The sequence below is a fragment of the Protopterus annectens genome, chromosome 1.part1 (assembly GCF_019279795.1).
Source record: "Protopterus annectens isolate FY-2018-M chromosome 1.part1, PAN1.0, whole genome shotgun sequence".
NCBI lineage: Eukaryota > Metazoa > Chordata > Ceratodontiformes > Protopteridae > Protopterus > Protopterus annectens.
Window position 1 is genome coordinate 619,530,819 of NC_056726.1, and position 20,584 is coordinate 619,551,402.

The 20,584-nt window shown below is 39.2% G+C and overlaps 1 protein-coding gene across 1 annotated transcript in view; it reads left to right on the plus strand.

The window, feature by feature from the left end:
• Positions 1 to 20,584, plus strand: part of EYA4 (EYA transcriptional coactivator and phosphatase 4) — a 3,122,134-nt gene that overhangs the window by 1,750,549 nt on the left and 1,351,001 nt on the right. Inside the window, exon 5 of the mRNA XM_044077094.1 lies at positions 4,843 to 4,911. Within this exon, the coding sequence (XP_043933029.1) occupies positions 4,843 to 4,911 (69 nt within the window). The remainder of the gene's footprint in view (positions 1 to 4,842; positions 4,912 to 20,584) is intronic.

Consider the following 20,584-nt stretch of genomic DNA (forward strand, 5'->3'; position numbering starts at 1 on the left):
TGAAATCTGGTATAATTGTTCCTAAATAGTTGACCATGCCCAGGAAATGCTGTAAACCTTGTACATTGTATGGTGCTGACATCTCTAGAATAGCTACTTGCTTGGTCGGATCAAGTCTCAAGCCTGTACTTCTAAATAAATGTCTTACATACATAACTTCTGGAAGTCTGAATTTGAACTTCAGAGGACTGTGCTTTAAGTTTACTTCATAAGCTCTGTCTAGAACTTTCTTGTGGTTTCTGTCATGCTCTGTTTCACTATTGCCTGCAACTAATAGATTATCTAGTATTATGGCACAAGGATAACCTGAAAAAAATTGTTCCATTGCATGCTGGAAAACATCACTTGCAGAATTTATTCCAAATTACATCCTTAGGAATCTGTATCTGCCAAATGGAGTACCAAAAGTAGATAGAAATGTGGATCTGCAATCAAGCATCACTTGCCAAAATGAAGTCTTTGCATCCAAAACAGAAAATACTGTGGCATTTGCTATTAGAGTTGCAACTTCTTCAACTGTGCATATTGGATAATATGGTCTTTTTAATGCTTTGTTCAAATCTCTTGGATCAATGCATATTTTGATTACATCTGAGCCTTTCTTATGAGAGGCTACAATGGCCGACACCCATTCATTTGGTTCTGTGAGTGGACAAATCACACCTTGCTGCACCATTTTATCCAACTGAGCTTTAACTTTGTCTTGCATAGCTATTGGAACTCTTCTTGCTGATATGACTACTGGAGTGATCTCTGGGTCTAACATCATGGAGTACACAACTGGAAATTTGCCCAATTTGTCATCGGAAACATCAGCATATTCTGAGAAAATGGCTTCAGAAAAATTGGAACTTGGAACTGCACACACACGATGAACCTCTAGCAAAAGAAAGCAGATTCATTCTTAAACTGTCTTTGAGACCCATTAAAGATTGCACTGGTCGTCAGACTATGTAGAACAACAGGTTGTAACAGTTCTTGGCCAGATAACATGAAAGTATCACTGAACCTTCAGTTCTAATTTCTTCACCTCCATAAGCAACTGAACCTTCAGTTTGAATTTCTTCACCTCCATAAGCAACAAGTCTCGCACTGCTAGTTACATTGAGTTGTTCATTTATTCTCAGTCTTGCAAATGTGTCTGCTGATATAACATTACACTTTTAGACAGTGTCAACTTTGAGCTCTGTGGATTTTCCACTAATCCGGACTGTACAAAACAATTCACTCCTTGTTAATAAGTTTACTGCATCAACTCTTTCTCCAAGGACTGACATACCATCTAAGTAGAAATCTGACTGTTTTGGCTCTACTTGATCAACTTGCTTTTTTGTGCGACCTTTCTTTACAACTGTGTGTAGCTTACTTGATTTGCAAAACTTTTGGAAATGGTTCCATTTTTTACACTTGTGAAATTGCTGACCAAATGCTAAACACTTCTCTCTTTTAGAATCATGATTTGCACCACAATTGTGACAGTTAACAATAAAGCTAGATTTGGGTTTTGCTGATTCATATTTATGTTGCACTGAGCTTGTGGTGAAGCTTGCACTTTTTCTGGAACTTGCTAGAAAACCTTGTAACTTCTTTGGAAACCCTGTAGCTGCCACGTGCTTAGGCCTGTTCGTGTTTGTCATGTGTTGCATATTGTCTATATTTGCTTTGGACCTCACTGAAACCATGCCTTTGTCACATGCAATTATACTTGTATGTCTTTCTGTTACCTCATGGATCTGACACATTTCTATTTCCTTGCTGAACATTAAGTCACTGTCACGAAGCAAAATCTTTCTCACAGCAACATTATTAATACCACATACAAGTCTGTCCTTTATCAGCTCTTTTAAATCACGAAACTAACATGTTTTAGCTCTGTTTCTCAAGTCAGTTATATAAGCTGCAAATGTTTCCCCTGGTTTCAGATATCTTGTGTAAAACAAATGCCTCTCTAATGCAGTATTCATCTGGGGGTTGCACATTTCTCTAAACTTGTGCTTCAAACACGTGGGATCCTCCCTTGATTCAGTTTGCACAACAATATGGCAGTCTGCACCTTCTCCTTCATACACTGCTGGTGCATATACAAATGAACGCTTTCTTTCTATGGCCTCTCAGACCCTGCTAGGTTTACCAAAATGAATGCCCTGGTACATGCATCTCTATCTGCATAAGCTGCTTGTATGAAAATATACTCTTGCTCAGATATTCTCCAGTTCTCTGCCATATTCCGATAAAACACAAGTGGTTGGGGTTTTTGAAATCTGTCTGCCATATTAACATATACTAGCAAAGGATCTTTCAACTATGTACAAATACACACACATACACGTGCATAAGTAAGTGGCATAAACAGTACATGTGCAATGCCTTTGTGCTATGAACGTTTACTCACTTTCATTAAGCTTATCGGAATTATGTGAATGAACGAACGGGTAGTACTTTCAAATAACTGGACTTTGCAAAATAAACTTCTCGGGCTTCTTGATGCTTTACTGTATTTTGCGAAATAGCCTTTCGGACTTCTGAATACTTTACGGAGCTTTGCGAAATAATTTCTCTGGCTTTTCAATATTTTACGGAATCTTTGATAGGTAAAGACAGAAATGCTAAAGTAATTGCTTGGAATTTTATCAAAAAAAGGCAGAAATGCTACAGTCATGTGCCATCACTTGTTAAAGTCATTACTTTAAGAAACATTCAAGAACTTTACAATGCAACTGAGTAATTCACAAGCACTGTAATATTCTTGTAGTTTTTTGTAAGAAACATCGCTTATCAATGCAAGAAACATATCAAGCAACTGTACAATGCGAATAAATTGAAAATCTGTTGCCCAAAACTAATAGATTTCAAAGTAATTGTACTTTGTGAATAACTGCATGCAGCACACTAAAATGTCCCCAAAATGGTGGTACCTTGCTATGCAACTCTTTACAGTACAAGAAGCACTCTGTAATGGCAGCACTTTCACAACAGACACACCCAGCTCAAGAACTTTTCTTCATACTAACTACGCTTTGACTGAATTGCATGAACTAGTTGCACTTTGCACACAACAAACACTTTGAAATACATGCACAGTAATAAACACACACGTAAGTACTTTTACACACACTGAGATACTTCAAATAAATTTAATTACGCCCTTGATGCAGTACAATGTCGTAGTTGTGATCAAACACATACAGTCACCTTGCTTTATTTTTGCTTAACATGCCCTTTTCTTTTCTTCTTATATTCATTTTGCTCATTTAAGCCGTTTTTTATGCCCAGTGTACTTTCTCTCACATCAAGTAAACAATTCATACTATTTCTCATTGCCTTTGATTCTTTCTGGTTATGTCTGTACTCTTTTCTCTCAGTTTTTTTACCTTTGCTGTTGTCTTTATATCTCATGGCTCTGAATATTCTTCTCTCTTCCATCCTGGTCCTGACACCATGTCGCTTTCGTATTAGTACATGAATAAGCGAGTCTTCGTGGGTCCTGTTCAAGCCACTTTATTTTATACAAACACATCGCTATAGAGGCTTACTGACTATAACTTAGGTAACTTAAATACAAACTAACAACTGCGATCACGCATTCTGACTCTGTCTGCTTCTACAAAAGGACACTAGGGATTGCAGGCACCTGTAATTTATGTGTGCACACACAGCCTCACTTGCTTCTTAACTCATTCCCTCCAGTGCATCTCTTTTGAGTGTGTGCCTTTAACTCCCAGTGAGGGTAGCTTGAGCCTTTAAAAATGAAGTTATCGCCATATAGTTCTAACAGATACTCACTGACAAGAGGTCAAATAGCAATACAAATGTGTTTGCCATCATGTATGCTTCAGGATGAAATATTCTGATACCTTGGATGTAGCATGGTTTTGAAGTTATTAATGCAAATATGAACAAGCAGTATTTGGTGGCAAGAGGAGCAGTAGAAGTTAAATGCAGTAATGAGTACATTAGCACACACACATTACACTCTAGTCTGATCCATAGAAGTATTTTTATTTTTTTGCTAAACATGAGCACCTTAGTGCTCTGTACAGGTAGGGTATGAACTGTAGGCAACTGTTTGCTACAGTTTAAAAGATTTTTTTTTAAATAAACTGTAGGGGCAGGGAATGCTTCTGGCTGCCTGGTTGATGTGCCAGGATTTTCTTTTTGGCTCTTCAATGGTTCAATGGAAGAGCTTGGGGTATGGATCTAACTGTAGTGCTTAAAACAGTGACGTGCCCTTTTTATTCTTCACTTGAAGAGGTGAGGGAGTGGGGTGTTGGTTCGTGATAAAGAAAGGCACAAGGCACAGATGGAGCCAACTACGCCTCTGGTATACTGTGGTATATAAATATATTGAAATAATAGGTAACAGTGAGTTTAACTTTTAGGAACGCTTCTCACTTTATTAGAAACCAAATCTCAGTAGCAAGAATTATTCTAGTCTTTCCAGCAGCACTGCTTACGTATTCTTTTGTTTAATTACAGAAACTCTAGTGATGTAGTGTGATGTTACTGACATTATCATTTTTGCTTTCTAGAAATGCAGTATGTATGTAAGCAGCATGCTTTATGTTTCACAGATGTAGAAGCTTTTGTCTACAATCTGTTGTTGGATAAGTAACAACTCTAGACCATGCCATCATTTGAATTATCTTGTATTTATATTTAGAATGATGCCAGTATAACTGCAAATACCTGTAACAAAAGTCATTGATCTAATTCAGTGAAAAAAGTATCTACACCTTAGCAAAGGTTGAATAGTAGCTCCAAACCACTTCATCTCAGTTTTTTATATATAAATGTTATTTGATCAGAAATTATAACAATGAAATGTGTCCTTCCCATTCTTAGGAGAGAACATGACTGTTCTAAACACTGCAGACTGGTTACTGAGCTGTAGCAGTCCTTCCTCAGCAACAAGTATGAAAACTACTGGTACATGCATGCCAGTGTGTTAGCTGCTTTTATTTTAAATTAGCTTATGCTGTGGTGTGAAATATTCTTGTGTGCTTTTTGTGTCAATATGCAGATTTTTTTCTTAGAGATATGGTATTTTACAGTTGTACAGTGACTCTTTAAAAGAAGGTATAGAAATAATTTCCATGTTATTGTGACTAATACAGTCACTTGCAGTTATATTATGCACTGAATATTGATGAAGAACTTTAATAAAACATAGTTACAGGATTCCCTATTTAGTTAAAACTATATACATTTAGTAGAAATAATTTCACTGTACTATAATAGGATTCATTACCTCAACATACCCTTCTGTATTTGTTTTGGTAATGTAAAATTAAACTTTTTATCATTTATAAAATATACAATGCAAATGATTTAACTGTAAATCGGTTTTACTCCTGGTTGTTTTTTATACCTTCTTTTAAACTTTCATGAAAATGTAGCTTTTAAACTGGAAGTTTGTGTGTCAAATCTGACTCCTTTTAAAATGTATTGTATGCTTTGCTTTCTGTTTACTGGTGATTTTTACATATTTCTGTTATTTATCATAGTATGTTGCTGCTAGACTTAAGGCACCCTTTATTTCTACTAGCACTTTCTGCTTCAGTTTAATTTTCATTTAGGGATTTTTTTCTGCAAAGACTGCATGTCTGCATGTCCTCCCTGTATCTGCTTGGAGTTGTTTCAGGTTTTTCCATTTCTTCCCACATCCCAAAAGCATGGAGATCATTTAAGTTGTTTTGGTTTTGTGTGTGTGTGTGTGTGTGTGTGTGTGTGTGTGTGTGTGTGTGTCCTGTGTATATCCTGAGATGGATTGACTTCCTGTCCAGAATTAGTTCTTTTCTGCACAGTGTTTAAGTGCCATAATAAAGTTAAACTCCCCTGTGATCCTGAATAGGATAAAACAGGTATCATAAATTGATTGAGTAATGATTTGTAGTACTGACCTGGGTGAATAATGTTGAAGGTCAGCAGAGCAACTGGTAATGTAGCTGAAGACGTGCAACTCTTCTGACTGTTAGTATTAATAATGTTCACCCATGCTCAGGGTCCATTTAGTTAGTATGGTGCAACTTTTTATAGCTCAACATGAATGATTTTAAGAACAAGAGTATGTTTTGTGTAATACTTTTCTAGTAAAGAAGTTAACTTGTCACAATTACACTTATGATAATGGTATTTTTATTTACATTTTATTATTGAAATTGAAGTACTTGTAATGGAGCATTATGTATCAGCCATATTTTATTTTTATGGTTTATTCTTATGTGTACATGCTTATTGAGTTTCATCTTCTACAAACCGTGTAGCTGTTAATGTTGTATTTTCTGTATACTGTAGCTGTTCATGTTTTTTTTTGAATATATAGTATGTCATATTTCTAACTGTAATGCAGTGGAAGATTGGAGATGGAGATGGGTAACACATATTGTCAAGGAATGTAGTTCATGTAAATTCACATTTATCGAAGGCAGTACATTTTATAAACTCAAAGTCGATATTTAGTGCATAGTTTTGAAGTAACTTTGAGAAGAACGAGCAAATTAATTCAGGGACTGATGGAGAGATTTGTACCTGCAAAAGTTTCTGTATCAGTGCTGAGTTCTTGAATGTATTAAGACATTGATGGGCCATTTGAGATGAAGAGGGGTTAATCTTCTCTTATGGAAAGGTAGAAAATGTGGAAGGTGAATCAACAGTTGACATTTTTACATATCTCCTATGTGTGAGAGCCTCAGACATAATTCTTGCTGTCATGAAAAAAAAATCTGGAAGCAGATTAGACTCATACTGTGCTGAAGCTCTGCTTTGCCTTATTCTATTGTTGCTTCACATTTTGTGGTGGCAGTCAGCGGCCTATAGATAGACATGCTAAACTATGCAACTGAGGCAGTTCCTACAAAATACCTGACTGGTTCAAAATGAGAAGCTGTTGTCAGTGCTGAATGTTGGAACTGGATTTCATCCACAGCAGTACTTGCTACTGATAAGTGCTGAATCAAATGATTATATTTATATAGTTCTTGACAATATTGTGATTAAATTCAGAAGAATATGTTTTCCAAGCTTTATTGGTGATGGAAAATGTATGATCCAGTATTACCAATTTTCATCCACTTCAGCTATGGGTTGTCGGATCTGACTGGATCTGAGCTTGGCAACGATCTTGAAGCTTTTCAGCTCCAGGGCTCTGACTCATCCCCTACCTATAAGTCCCTTGCCTTCACCCTACTACCTCAGATCTCTTTTGCCCTCTGAGGTGTTTGGTCATGCTTCTGAGGGAGTCAATAGTTTGCATCCTTTGCAGTACGTTTGTTCACTTCTCCATTACTGAGAGAGTTTTACTCTCTCTAGTTTACTACATATTATTTGTTTTTAAAAAATTCTTAGGTAGTTTACATGTGTTTTTTGTAGTTTCTGTAGGTGTTTAGTATAGAAATGTAAGACTGTTAGTTTAGTATAGTTAGAATTTTTCATAGAAGTGTTAAGAATTTTTGGCTTTATATTGTAAAAGTTAGTATCTAGATAAGTTAGGTAGTTCCAGACAGACAAAATTATTCTATGTGTGTGTGTGCTTGCATATGCTGTACTGTGTTCATCATGGGTGATAGTGGAGGATTTAAAAAGTGTACAGAGTGTGGCATAAGTTGCACTCCCCGACCTTCACACCCTCTGAGGGTATTGTTTAGGGGCCTCATATTTAGATACTTCATGTCAAGCCTGTACTTCTTTTAATGCGAGACCATTACAAACCAGGTGTGAAAAACTTATTGTCAAGACACTCTTTCCTGTCCAAACAGAGTCTGCCACCCTTACATCTTCTTCATCCATTTCTTCTTCCAAAGCTAAGGACAAGAAATCTAGGGAGAAAGCGGAAGATAAAGACAAATCTATTGACAGGTCCAAGGAAAAAGGGGACTCTCTAGAAGTCCTGTAAGAGGTGTCCAGATCCTTCTTTGTCTTCAGAATCAGATCTGAAAGTACCAGGACAATGGAAGCAGGTGGTCTCTGCGCTGTACTTCTCCAACTCAACCCCAGTTCTCACCAGAACTGGTCAGTCCCAGACTTCATTATGTGATACTTCAGGAGAAGCACTACTCCAGACCACCATCATTGGCATCGTCTTCCTGGTCTTTGAGGAGTTTGCCTAAACAGGACATCGACAGAATGATGAGAAAATTTCTCAGGATGCAAAAACAGCTTGGGATTCTGTAGGTACTGTCCTCTGGGAACATACTGAGTGCTGGTCCATCTAGTCCTCTTGTATGCTCTTTTCACTTACCAGCTCACCTGTTTGTGCAGGTAACTTTGGGGCCGATTTTCCCTGGAGCACCTTTGTCGGACCCAATTGTTCAGGTAACTTTGACTCTGACTGGTTCCTTTCTTTTTTCAGGTCTGACATGTTCAGATCTGGAGGGGTCTTGGAGCCAAAGTCTATGTGTTGAGGTTTGTGTTCAACCCCAAAACTGTCAGAGCTATCTCTTCCACTCGGCTCTTTCTGGGGAGCTACCAGCAGATGCCCAGAACACAGTGGATTTCCAGCTCTACATCCTCCAATCTTCATCCAGTGTAGCCATGCTACTGCTCTTGAATGCAGCTGATGGTACAGCTAGGGTTGCAGGCACCACCATTTCCATTTGCCGGCATGCCTAGATGTGTCTCTATGACTTTGTAGAAAGCTTCAGGGCACTCTTCATTAATGCCCACTTTGATCCACTTTGTTCAGACCTAAAGTTAAAGAAATGCTCACCAGGAGTCATCAGGATGGTAAGACTCTCTCTGCAGTAGGCATCCACTTCTCCATGCCCCAGAGATCCTATTCTAGGAATTAGGGAGCTGAAAAGAGGATGTGGTTCAGGAAATCACAGAGACCTTACCAAGAGACTCCTGGAGATAGACATCCTTGTGGCAGAGGAGGGGGGGGGACAATAATGGACATTTCCCCAGGGGCATGGGCAGGGGAGGACCACATAATCAGGGCTTTCATAAACCATTCTCTGAAAACCTTTTCAGCATCCCTGCAGGGTTGCCTGACTGCTGCACTCTGGAAGCAGTCAGGGGATGCATATCTTTGCACCTACAAGTCTACCAAAACATAGCTACAGATTCTTGGGTACTAAACTTTACCCCCAGAGGTTATTCTATACCCTTTTCCCTTTCCCCTGTCAAACGGAAAAGAGTTCCTGATGTCCCACTCAGTCATTGGGAACTTGCGGCAGCAGGGATTTCCAAGCTGCTAGAAAGAGTCATAAAACTGGTCCCTGTAGACCAGATAGAATCTGGAGTCTACTCATAGATCTTTTTAGTACCCAAGCAAACAGGTGACCGCAGGCCCATTCTAGACATGAGTTACTTGAATCAGTATGCCAAGCAGACAAAATTCTGGATGGTCGCACTACAGTTCATTTTGCCTGTACTGAGACGGGAAGATTGGATGTGCTCGGCAGACGTCGAGGACATATATTATCATGTGAAGATAGAGAAGTGTTTGAGGAGGTTTCACCATTTCTGGATGGGAGCCAATCATCAGTTCAGAGTTCTGTCCTTTGGGCTCACAACAGCCCCCCGGGTGTTCCCCAAAGTCACGGCTGTGGTAGCAGCACATTTGCGCCCTACTAGGGATCTTTGTTTTCCCATACCTCAACAACTGGCTCTTTGCAGCTGTGATCGACAGTCTCTTATAGCACTGCCTGGACCTATTGCTCCAACTGTTGCACAAGCTAGGGATCACTGTCAACATTGACAGAGACAGCTTACACCATCTCAAAAGACAGAATTTATTGGATGCCAACTGGACAGGGTTCATTCTCTTCATCTCACTGTCACATAAGTTCTTCACCTCCACTGTCCTCCAGCAAGGTCAGTCCTTCGGCTATTGGGTTGTATGGTATCCATAGTCCTTATGATGCCACTTGCCAGTTATTTTATGAGGATTCTCCAATTGACTTCAGAAGTACAATGGTCTCAAAGGGTCTGTTCACTCCACACCAAAATAAAACTTACGAAAAATGTAAATACCTGGGATACAAGTCCAGTAACATTCAAATACAAAGCAAAATTAAAACAAAAATGGTCCAAAACCACAAGTAAAAACTTTTGTAGAAAACTGCTTCTTCAGTCATAAACTGATAACATTTAAAACACTCTTTTATACTAATACAAGTATTTAAGTTAATTAAGTTAAATCAAACAAACAATTAATATAAAAAAGAGATGATACATTATACTAAACATTAAAGCAATATTAATAATAAAATGCTTTAGCAATAAAATCTTAAAATATACTAAAATTTATTTTATTCCATTTCGTAAATCCTTTAAAATTGGTTTTAAACTGAATGTATCATTTAATGCTGGTGGATGTTGGGCTTTAAAATGTAAAATCCGCTTGTTATCTTCTCTTTCTGTAATGCTTTTCTTATCCCCACCTGTAATATATTCAGGAATTGTATATAGTACAAAAAATTTAAAAGTATGTGTGTTGCCAGTATCTGATATGTCTATAAAAGCATTGCTGTCTACCTTCCTTCTAATGTCTGACAGGTGACTACATATTCTACCCTTCAGTCTTTGGTTAGTCTTGCCTATATAGAAGGCACTACATTTAGAGCACCTAACTATATATACTAAATCTTTGGTTTTACAATTTCCATAAGCTTGTAACACATATTTTAATGGATGGATAAACATTGTCTGTATAAATATGCTTACAGAAGGTAATTTTTTTATATCTGTATGTACCTTTCTTAATGAATGCATGACTTCTGGTTATAACCTGTTCTTTATGGCACTGTTTTTTTTTTTTAGCGTTGTGTTCCTTTTATAACAAAAAGCTGGACCTTTCTCATACACTTTTAATTTTGGAATATGTGACCGCAATATCCAGTGTTTATAATTATATTGTTAATATTTGCTGTATTACGGTCATATGTTAAAATATATCTACATCCAGTGCCAGTAGATTTATTGTTTTTAATGTTTTTCTCTTGGGTCCTAGTGGCATCTGAATAAATGGGGAATAAATGTGTTTGTCTATTTGGTATAACCTCAGTTTTAGTATGCTGTACTGCTTTTTTATGATAACATCTATTGTAGAAGTTAGTTTCCATCTGGTCTAACTGTGTATGCATAGAATCCTCTTGGGTATTAAGCCTATACTCTTACCATCTGCTTCTTGATAATGTTATTAAACATAAAATTAGGATGCATGCTGTCCCTTGCTAGACAAGTGCATCTTTTTACCTCTTTTGTATAAAGTATTGTATCCAGATTTCCTTTTGTATCCTTCTTAAGTGTAATATATAAAACATCTATTTGCCTATATTGCACATTTTTCTTAAACCTAAGGAAGGATGTAGTGGTGTGTAAATAAGAAATAAAATCTTCAAACATAGGTAATTGACCCTCCAAAGTATGAAACAAGTGATCCACAAATCTTTTGTAAAACACCACAGGCAATCTCCCCAGAGGTGTGATTTAGATATGGACAGACGACATGTCAGTAGTGTGGCGCATCAACAAACCTGTTTTTGCACTTTATGCCTCGAAACCATGAGAGTCTGACAATGGACACTGTCTTCATGCCACTTTCTTTTTTTCCAAAAACATTTTTATTAAATTTTGTTAATAAGCATGGATATAAAGTATTAAAAATAAATATAAAACATAACAACTATTTACACTATATACAAACATCCATGATAAAGATTTGTTTTATCCAAGAAAGGTAATCAGTATTTATCTAACAATCTCTCCAATTTTTGGCAAGCTAGTCTTTTGTGTGCTACATTTGATGATCTCTGATAAATAGTTTGCATTTCTTTTTTACATATAGATTTTGCTATTGAAATAAACTCAGTAAACATAAGATCTTGCTTATTTTTCCAGTTCAATGTAATTATTTTTTGAGCAATAGCTAGAATTAACCAAAGAACAGGTAACTGATGTCTAGGAATTACACTTGGGGTAGGGACATTGAATAATATCAAAGAGCTAGTAATTTGACAGCTATCAGGCCACAGGGCTTTTGCAAAATGTCTAAAATCACTCCAGTTTTGTGTGAGAGTTCTACATTCGATGAACATATGAACCCAGTTGGCTTCAAGAATATCACCACACCTCCAGCATTTGCTTTCATTACTCTTGGTTATAAGGTTAATTCTGTGTGGAGTGTAAAAGCTTCTATGAATAAGTCTCCAGGTATATAGTCTCCAATGTAAAGATGATGAAGTGTTTTTTATTGAATTTAATAACTGTTTCTTATTATCGTTAGATAAAGGTTCAGCATTAATCTTTATGGAGTAATTCCAAAAAGCTTGGTCAAAAGTAATTGTCTTCTCGTAGGATTTTATGGTGATATGCTTAGTTTATGTTCAGTGTTCATCAAACTACACCATATGAATAGTTGTATCAATCTTGGTATAATATCATATGTTCTGTAGTCCTATCTTGGCCTCATTCTTACACATGGGTTCGGAGCCGATCCTCGGCTCCGACTCTGCCTTTTAGCAAGCTCAAAGTCTTCTAGTTGGCTCATGGCTAGGTAGGTATCCCATGGTGCACCAGTATAATCCCCAGATATCGTTTGCCATGTCGATGAGTTCAGATGTGCTTCTTGGCAATGGCTCAGTTTTTACACATTTTGCTACTTTTCTATATTACAGCTTAACTTTTCATATTATATAGCCTTGCTAGTGGGTTTTTTTCTATCATTACACTAGTTTAGTCTTCTAAGTACTTTTTCCTCTATTTAGTGAATTAATGTTGAGAATTGGTGGCCGTTGGCCGTGTTGTTCTCTTTGGTATCCTCTGTGCCAGTTTTGTTCCATTTGATGGGCGTTTTTGCCCCTAGTTGTTATTTACTGTGTAGTAGTTTAGCAGTTTGATAATTAGTGCTTGCTGTTAAGGCATGCTTTGCGCCATGTTTAACTTTCTGTATATAGAGTTCCTTAGTGTGCAGTGTTATTAGCTTAGCTAGTTAGTTTTGGAGTAATCCGCCAAGTTATTTGTCAGATATTTACCTTAGTTGACAAGAGTTCCTAATATTTCAACCCTTTTTGATTCTACAGCATACTATTTGTATAGAGGCCTCTACCTTGTGTTTGTGTGTGTGTGTGTGTGTGTGTGTGTGTGTATGTGTATGTGTGTATGTATGTGTCAGTATTTTTGGTAGTTCAGACCTTTCTATCCTCCTTTCTAGGTCCGTTTGAGTTAGAGGACCTAGGTTTCTCTCTTCCTTTCTACCCAGGGCTAGACCTGTTTGAATTAGATGACCTAGTCCTCTCTGTGTGTTTAGCTTGTGTTCTTTTTGCTGCATCTTCAGTGCTATGTCTAAGTAGGCAAAAGATCATAAACCCTCTGGGTATAAGAAATGTGTGAAATCCTCACAGGCGATGTCTATTACCGATGACCACAGTAACTGTGTGTGTATTGCCTCGGGGCCATCCATTTACAAGAAACTTGTTTGTTTTGCCATTCTTTCAGTGCCAGGGTATTACAGGAGCGAAATAATAAACTAATATTAAAAGGTCTCCTTAAGCCTTCATTTGAGGAAGGCTTGGCCAGTTTATCTTCCTCTTCTAAATCGCATGGATCCAAGAAAGAAAAGGCTAAACCTTCCAAGAGGCATTCCCCGGCACCATCTGGTGCCTCGGAACCACCTCCCAAAAATGTCAAAACCAGACCAGTCTTCTCCTTCCTCGGCTCCACTGATTTCTGAACCAATTGAGGGCATAGCTACTATGGCTACAGTGTCGGCCCCAGGCAGTTCAGAGCCAACCACTGATAGCAGACATCGGAGCTGGTCCAGAGATCCTTTACTGGTCTCTCCAACTTTAAGGTCCCCTATCTTACAGAGGTCAAGATCTCCGACACTGTCTTTCGTGCTCTGGATCCGATGATGTCCTCCGTCTCCCCAGAGCCGGGGAGGTCTTCAGAACCAGAGAGGTCAGCCTTTGAGATGATGAGGAGTGTGCTGTCCCGATCATCCGCTCCACCCGGGGGTACTGACACTCTTCCTCCTCGGGCACCGACCTCCATCTCGGCACCTACTCCCTCTCTAGACAGCAGAGACCCACAGTCTCAGGAGCTCCCAGCTGGTGGTCCCCGCTCTTCCGAGACCTCCCCAGAATACCCTTCTGAGGAGCCCCCTCAGAAGAAGACATGCAAAAGGAAGCATGTAGACTCCCAGAATAAGTCTCTTACCTCCGACACCAATCTCAAGGAGTCAGAAGGGTCACCCATGTCATCCTCTGATGATGTGTCCTTTGTGGACATCTTAGAGATCCTTAAGCAGAGGTGTGGCTGGCCCACTGTTACCCCTTCTGATGAGGACTCGGTGTACCTGAAGGCTTTTGGGTCTCGACCTTCAGCCTCTTAAGTGTCTCCACCTTTTGACTAACTTTTAGAGCTTGTTAGTCGAAAGGTGTGGGAGAGTCCTGATGCCGTGGAGCCAGTCCCCAGGAGACCCAATAAATTTCTGTCAGCCCCCAAGGAGAAGGAATTTTTATCCAAGGGTGTTCCCGTAGATGCCATGGTGGTGGCGGTGGCCATCAAGAAGGAATTAGTGGAGACTTCATCTGCCCATCCGCCAAAGAGTCTCGAATGATGGACAGGTATGGGAAGCATATCTTTTCATCAGTGGCATTCACTCTCAGATCACTGAACTACCTAACACATTTTACAAGGCTTGAGAGAGATCTTAAGGAGTTAGGAGAGACTCTACAAGGTACATCTACTGAAGGAGTCCCTGATAAGGTGTCTGCTCAGTTGTCCACCTTGAATTCCATTGTTAACCCGTTCATGAGGTTGATTTCTTATGCAGCCGATGGAGCGAGCAGAGCAGCGGGTTCAGAAGTTTCCCTTAGGAGGCACTCCTGGATGCGCTTGTGTAATTTTGCAGAGCCGTTCAAGTCTACCTTTACCAATGCCCCCTTTGATGGTTCTTCCTTGTTTGGACCTAAGGTAAAAGAAACACTCATCAGGTGCGAGCAAGAAGGGAAAATGCTGTCTGCCGTGGGAGTATGTTTTACCATCCCCTCTAGACCATATCCCAAGGGTCAGAGAGGTGGTAAACTGTAGTTCAAGTAGTCCCAGAGGTTTTTCCAAGATGCACCGGGTGATTCCTCCTTCAGAGGCAGAGGAGGAGGAGCAAATGGTAGACATCACCCTAGAGGCAGGGGCGGACTGCAAAACCAGGGAGGCCGCGATTCATTTCGAGGCTGGCCCTATCAGCGCTCCTGATGTGGGGGCCCAACTGTGCTTCTCTGGAGCCTGTCGGGGGTCGCATTTCTTTGTATCCAGAAGCCTGGCTAAGTATCACCCAAGACAAATGTGTACAAAGAAGTATCACCAGAGGTTACTCATACCCTTTTCTCTTCCACCTCATGTTCCCAAGAGGATCCCAGATGTTCCACCCAATCACAGGGATCAAGCAGCTATAGAAGTGAACAAGTTGCTTCCAAACAGAGCCATCCAAACTGTCTACGCAGACCAAGTAGGATTCGGATCTTACTCCAGATTCTTTTTAGTGCCAAAACATACAGGGGACTGCAGGCCCATCTTGGACCTCAGCAAACTAAACAAATCCATAAAGAAGGACAAGTTCCGGATGGTGACACTGCAGTCTATACTCCCTCTATTAGGGAAAGGCACTTGGATGTGCTCAATAGACCTCCAAGACGTGTACTACCATGTAAGAATGGACAGAATGTTGAGGAGCCATCTATGCTTCTGGCTGGAAGCCAATCACTATCAGTTTTGTGCTGTGTCATTTGGTCTCACCACAGCCCCCAGGGTGTTCACCAGGTGTATGGCAGCAGTGACAGCTCACCTGAGACATCTAGGATTCCAAGTGTTTCCGTATCTGGACGACTGGCTCCTGACCACCTCCACCATGCATCTACTTATTCAAACCAGAGATGCCACTATCCAACTTTGTGCCCAGTTGGAGATGACTATAAATTGAGAAAAGTCTGCCTTATCGCCCTCTCAATTTGTGACTTTTATAGGTGTAGAAATAGATACAGTCGCCATGTTTGCTCGTCTTCCAGCAGAAAGAGCACAGAATCTCATACAACAAGCTCTCCGTCTTCTCCCCCTGTGGAAGGTTGAGGCAAAGACAGTGCTGAAACTTCTAGGGACCATGGCCTCCACCATATTACTAGTGCCTCTGGCCAGACTACACATGCAAATTCTTCAATGGCTTCTATCATCTCAGTGGTCTTTCCAAAAACTGCCTCTGTACCACCACATCCTGTTAACAGAGTCTTGCAAAAAGGACCTCCGTTGGTGGATCCAAAGCAACCAGCTAATGACAGGCACTCCATTCCTCCCTCACCAACTCATTGCTACTGTGACCATGGATGCCTCACAGATAGGGTGGGGGGGGGCATTATCTAGTCAGGGCTGTCCAAGGCACATGGCAAGATCACGAGGCCCACCTGCATATCAGTGTCCTAGAGATGAGGGCAGTGCTTCTGGTGTTGCAAGCACTCCACAACCTTCTTCCTCTTAGGACGATAGCAATACAATCAGAAAACATGTCGGTAGTATGGTAGCTCAACAAACAAGGTGGAACCAGATCGTTCCCACTGTGTCAAGAGGCTATTCGTGTTTGGAAATGGGCGATATTTTCCCAGTGCTTTCTAGTGGCAGCACACATCCCGGGGACAACCAACGTGATAGCCGACAAACTCAGCTGGGCAATCTTGTTTCCTCATGAGTGGTCTCTGAAGCATGAAACAGCGGAACAGCTGTGATCTTTTCACCAGCCCGATCAACTCCAAAGGCAGCAGCTATTTTTCCCTTATCCCCCCTCCGGGGGAGTCACCGAGAGAGACACTTGTTCATGATTGGCCCTTGGGTCTCCTTTATGCTTTTCTGCCCTTTCCTGTCATATCCAAGGTGATTCAGAAAGCAAAACTGTTGGGAAGCAAATTGATCCTCATCACTCCTTATTGACCTCATCAGGTTTGGTTCCCCTTTCTCGGGTCTCATCCACTAGATGACCCATGGACTCTGGACCCAGTGCCAGATCTATTGATGCACATGTCAGGCTCTCTTCATCTCAGCCTCCACACCCTCAATTTGACAGCTTGGCTGCTCCAGTCCCATCCCTAGTCAGGCTTCATGATTTCTCACCCTCTGTGACTCACATTCTTACATCTTCTCACAAACCCTCCACTAGAAAGTTATACACCAGCAAGTGGAGAAGGTTTTCAATCTGTGCTAAGGAAAGGAATGTTGACCCTTATACCGCATCTATTCCAGTGGTATTGGAATTCTTGTTTGAACTTTCTCACCAGGGCTCTGCTGCTGCCACGATTAAGGTTCAGTTGGCAGGAATATCATATTTTCATTTGGGTCAACATGAGTCCAATCTGATGTCACACAGATTGAGTAAGACCTTCCTTAAAGGTGCTACTTTGTTGAGACCTCCTTTTCAGGAACCGGTATCTTCATGGGATCTAAACTTCATTGTCTAAATTAACGTCTCCACCCTTTGAACCAGCTCATTCATGTTTGTTGAAATTTCTGTCTTGGAAGACTTTGTTTCTGGTGGCAATCACATCTGCTAGACGAGTTTCGTAGCTGCAAGCATGGTCTGTCAAGCCCCCTTATTTGGTTTTCCACAAAGATAGAGTATCTCTTTGTAATTAATCCATCGTTTGTCCCCAAGGTGTGCTCTCATAGCAACTTGAATCAAACTACAGAGCTTCCGGTGTTCTTCCCTAATCATTCCAATGCAGCAGAATACAGATTCCATCAGTTGGATGTTCACAGACAATTATGGTTCTATCGACACCAGACCAAGGAATTTAGGAAGTTGGACCAATTACTTGTTTCCTTCTCCAACTCCAGATTAGGTCTTCCGGTTTCCAAAGTGACCCTTTTGAATTGGATCTCCAGTTGTATATCCTGCATTTATTCTTCTGATGGTAAGCCTTTACCGTTCAAAATTAAGGCTCATTCTACGAGATCTCAGTCTGCTTCTGCAGCCTTTCAAGCCAGGGTTCCAATTGATAATATTTGTGCAGCAACAACATGGGCCACTCCTCACACCTTTATTACTCATTACAAATTGGATTTAACCTCTAGGGGTAGAGCCTCCTTTGGTTCCATGGTACTCAGAAGTATTTTTCCGTGAGTCACCCAAGAATAAGGTGCTAGGGACGCTGTCCCATGTGTAAGAATGAAGGTGAGATAGGGCTACAGAACATAAAGAAGTTATGTACTTACCATAACATTCCATGTTTGTAGTCCATCTCGCCCTTCATTCTTACAAACCCACCCTCCTACCCCCTTCCTGGCAGGATCTGGAGACAGAAAAATATTTTCTTAACAAGTGGAGACCTTTTATTATTGTTGTTCTTTCTGGATAGTTTTTGTTTTTCTCTCTATAGTTAGCAGCAAACAAGATCTGGAGATTTATACTAGTGCACCATGGGATACCTACCTAGCCACAAGCCAACTAGAAGACTTTGAGCTTGCTAAAAGGCTGAGTCGTAGCCAAGGATCGGCTCCAAACCCATGTGTAAGAATAAAGGGTGAGATGGACTACAAACATGGAATGTTATGGTGAAGAGTGCATAACTTCTTCTTTCCAGATTTATTGACACACTCACTTTATTTTCAACAAACTGTCTTAAAGAACTGAATACAAAGCCAATTATCTTGACAAGACATTATATCTGACTAAGAGAAAGTTCATTGGTTGGATGTCCTTATTGTCTAGAAACTGGTGCCAAAGATTTAGATTATTCTCTTTAAGATTCCGCATCTTATTGATATTGAAGGTATCTAGGCAATCTGGTATATAAGCTATGGGAAATGTAATGAAAAAGTGTTCTTTAAACTATAATTGTCGATTATATTTTTGAAAATATAAAATATTTGGTTTATACCATGTGAGAAGTGGCTAAATTTCTTATTATATAAGCAATATTCACGGAGTATCCAAAATATTTTGTTAATTCCAAAGGTTTCCTTAAACTGGGTTTCTGAGTTCTCAGAGGAAGTTATATGTATTTCATGTAGTTTCCAGCTAGAGGTGTATATGGATGAAATCCAGTGTAGTATTATGTTAATAATAACAGATTTCGAATATAATTCTGTGTTGGGAAAGCCAATCCCATTACTGTCCCAGGCTCTAACATGCCATTAATAGGCTATTCTTGGTTTCTTTGGGAACCATAGAAAAGTTAGTAATAGGGAATCTATTTGTTTAAAGAATTTCTTAGGAGGTAAAAATCAATGTTTGTATGTAAAATAAAATTTTGGGCAAAATAATCATTTTTATTAATGTAAGTCTGTCTTCCATGGTGAAAAACATTTTGTTCCACTTTTTAGTCAAGTCACTAACTATAGCTACCAGTTTAGTGAAGTTAAATTTAATAGTCTCATTCCACCTATTCTTAATACTTATTCCTAGATAATCTATCTTATCATTTTCCTAGTTGAATGTATTGTATTTTTGCAAATTGCTATTTATTTTCTTATTGATTAAAAGTGTTTTGGTTTTATTTTGATTAAATTTGAGCCCTGATATTTTTCCAAATAGTGTTATGGCTTTCATGATATGTTGTAAAGAGCCTTCTATGTCACTGGATGTTAGTAGAATATTGCCAGCAAAAAGCTGAACTTTTGGACAGTAGCCCACATTAACTTGAAATCCTTTGACATTTGGGTTATTTCTAATAAATGAAACAAAAGGTTCCACTGATAAAGCGAAAAATAATGGGGATAGTGGGCAATCGGGGATGATAGACATGAACCGATCTTAAATGCTTTAGAATCACTATAAATATTTAATATCAGTTTAGTGAAATCTGAAGTAAAGTTAGATTCTTTAAAGATATTTTGTAAGTATGAGCAACTAAGGGAATTGAACGCCTTATCAATATCCAGAGTAATAATAGTTAATTGTTTCTTAGTTTTGTTTGCAATGTCTATTAGAGATTGTAGCTTAATAATATTGGCGCGCACTTTTCTATGTAAGATAAAGCCAGTTTGATCAAAGTGTATTAGATTGGGTAATATATTCTTTAGTCTTTTGGCCAGGATACACATGAAAATTTTATAATCAATATTTAACAGTGATATGGGTCTATAGGATGCACATAGTTGGGGGTCCTTACCTTGTTTCAGAATGGGGGAAATTATTGAGTACTTCCACGAGGGAGGGAAAATTAAGTCTTGTTTAACCATGGAGAATGTTTTTAATAATAACTTTATTGTGTGCTCTGGAAGAATTTTATATATTTCTGGGATTATCCCATCTAACCCTGGGACTTTATTATCCTTCAGATTTTTAACTTGTTCTTTCATTTCTGCTAAGGTTATTTGTTTATTTAGGGTACTGTTTTGTTGTTTTGATAGTTTAGTCTTGATATTTTCTTGTAGAAATGTATCTGTTACATTGAATCTAGTGGTGATTGCATGTCACTGATTGACCGATAATGATTTCTAAAGGCTTCTAATATACCCCCTAAATCAGTTGTTCTTTTTACTGTGTTATTATTCTTGTATTTAATTTCATTAATGTGATTTTGTTTACTAATTTGTTTGGATCTGATAGCTAGTTTATGTAAATGTCTGGAGTTTACTGAATAGGATTGTAGTTTAATCTTTT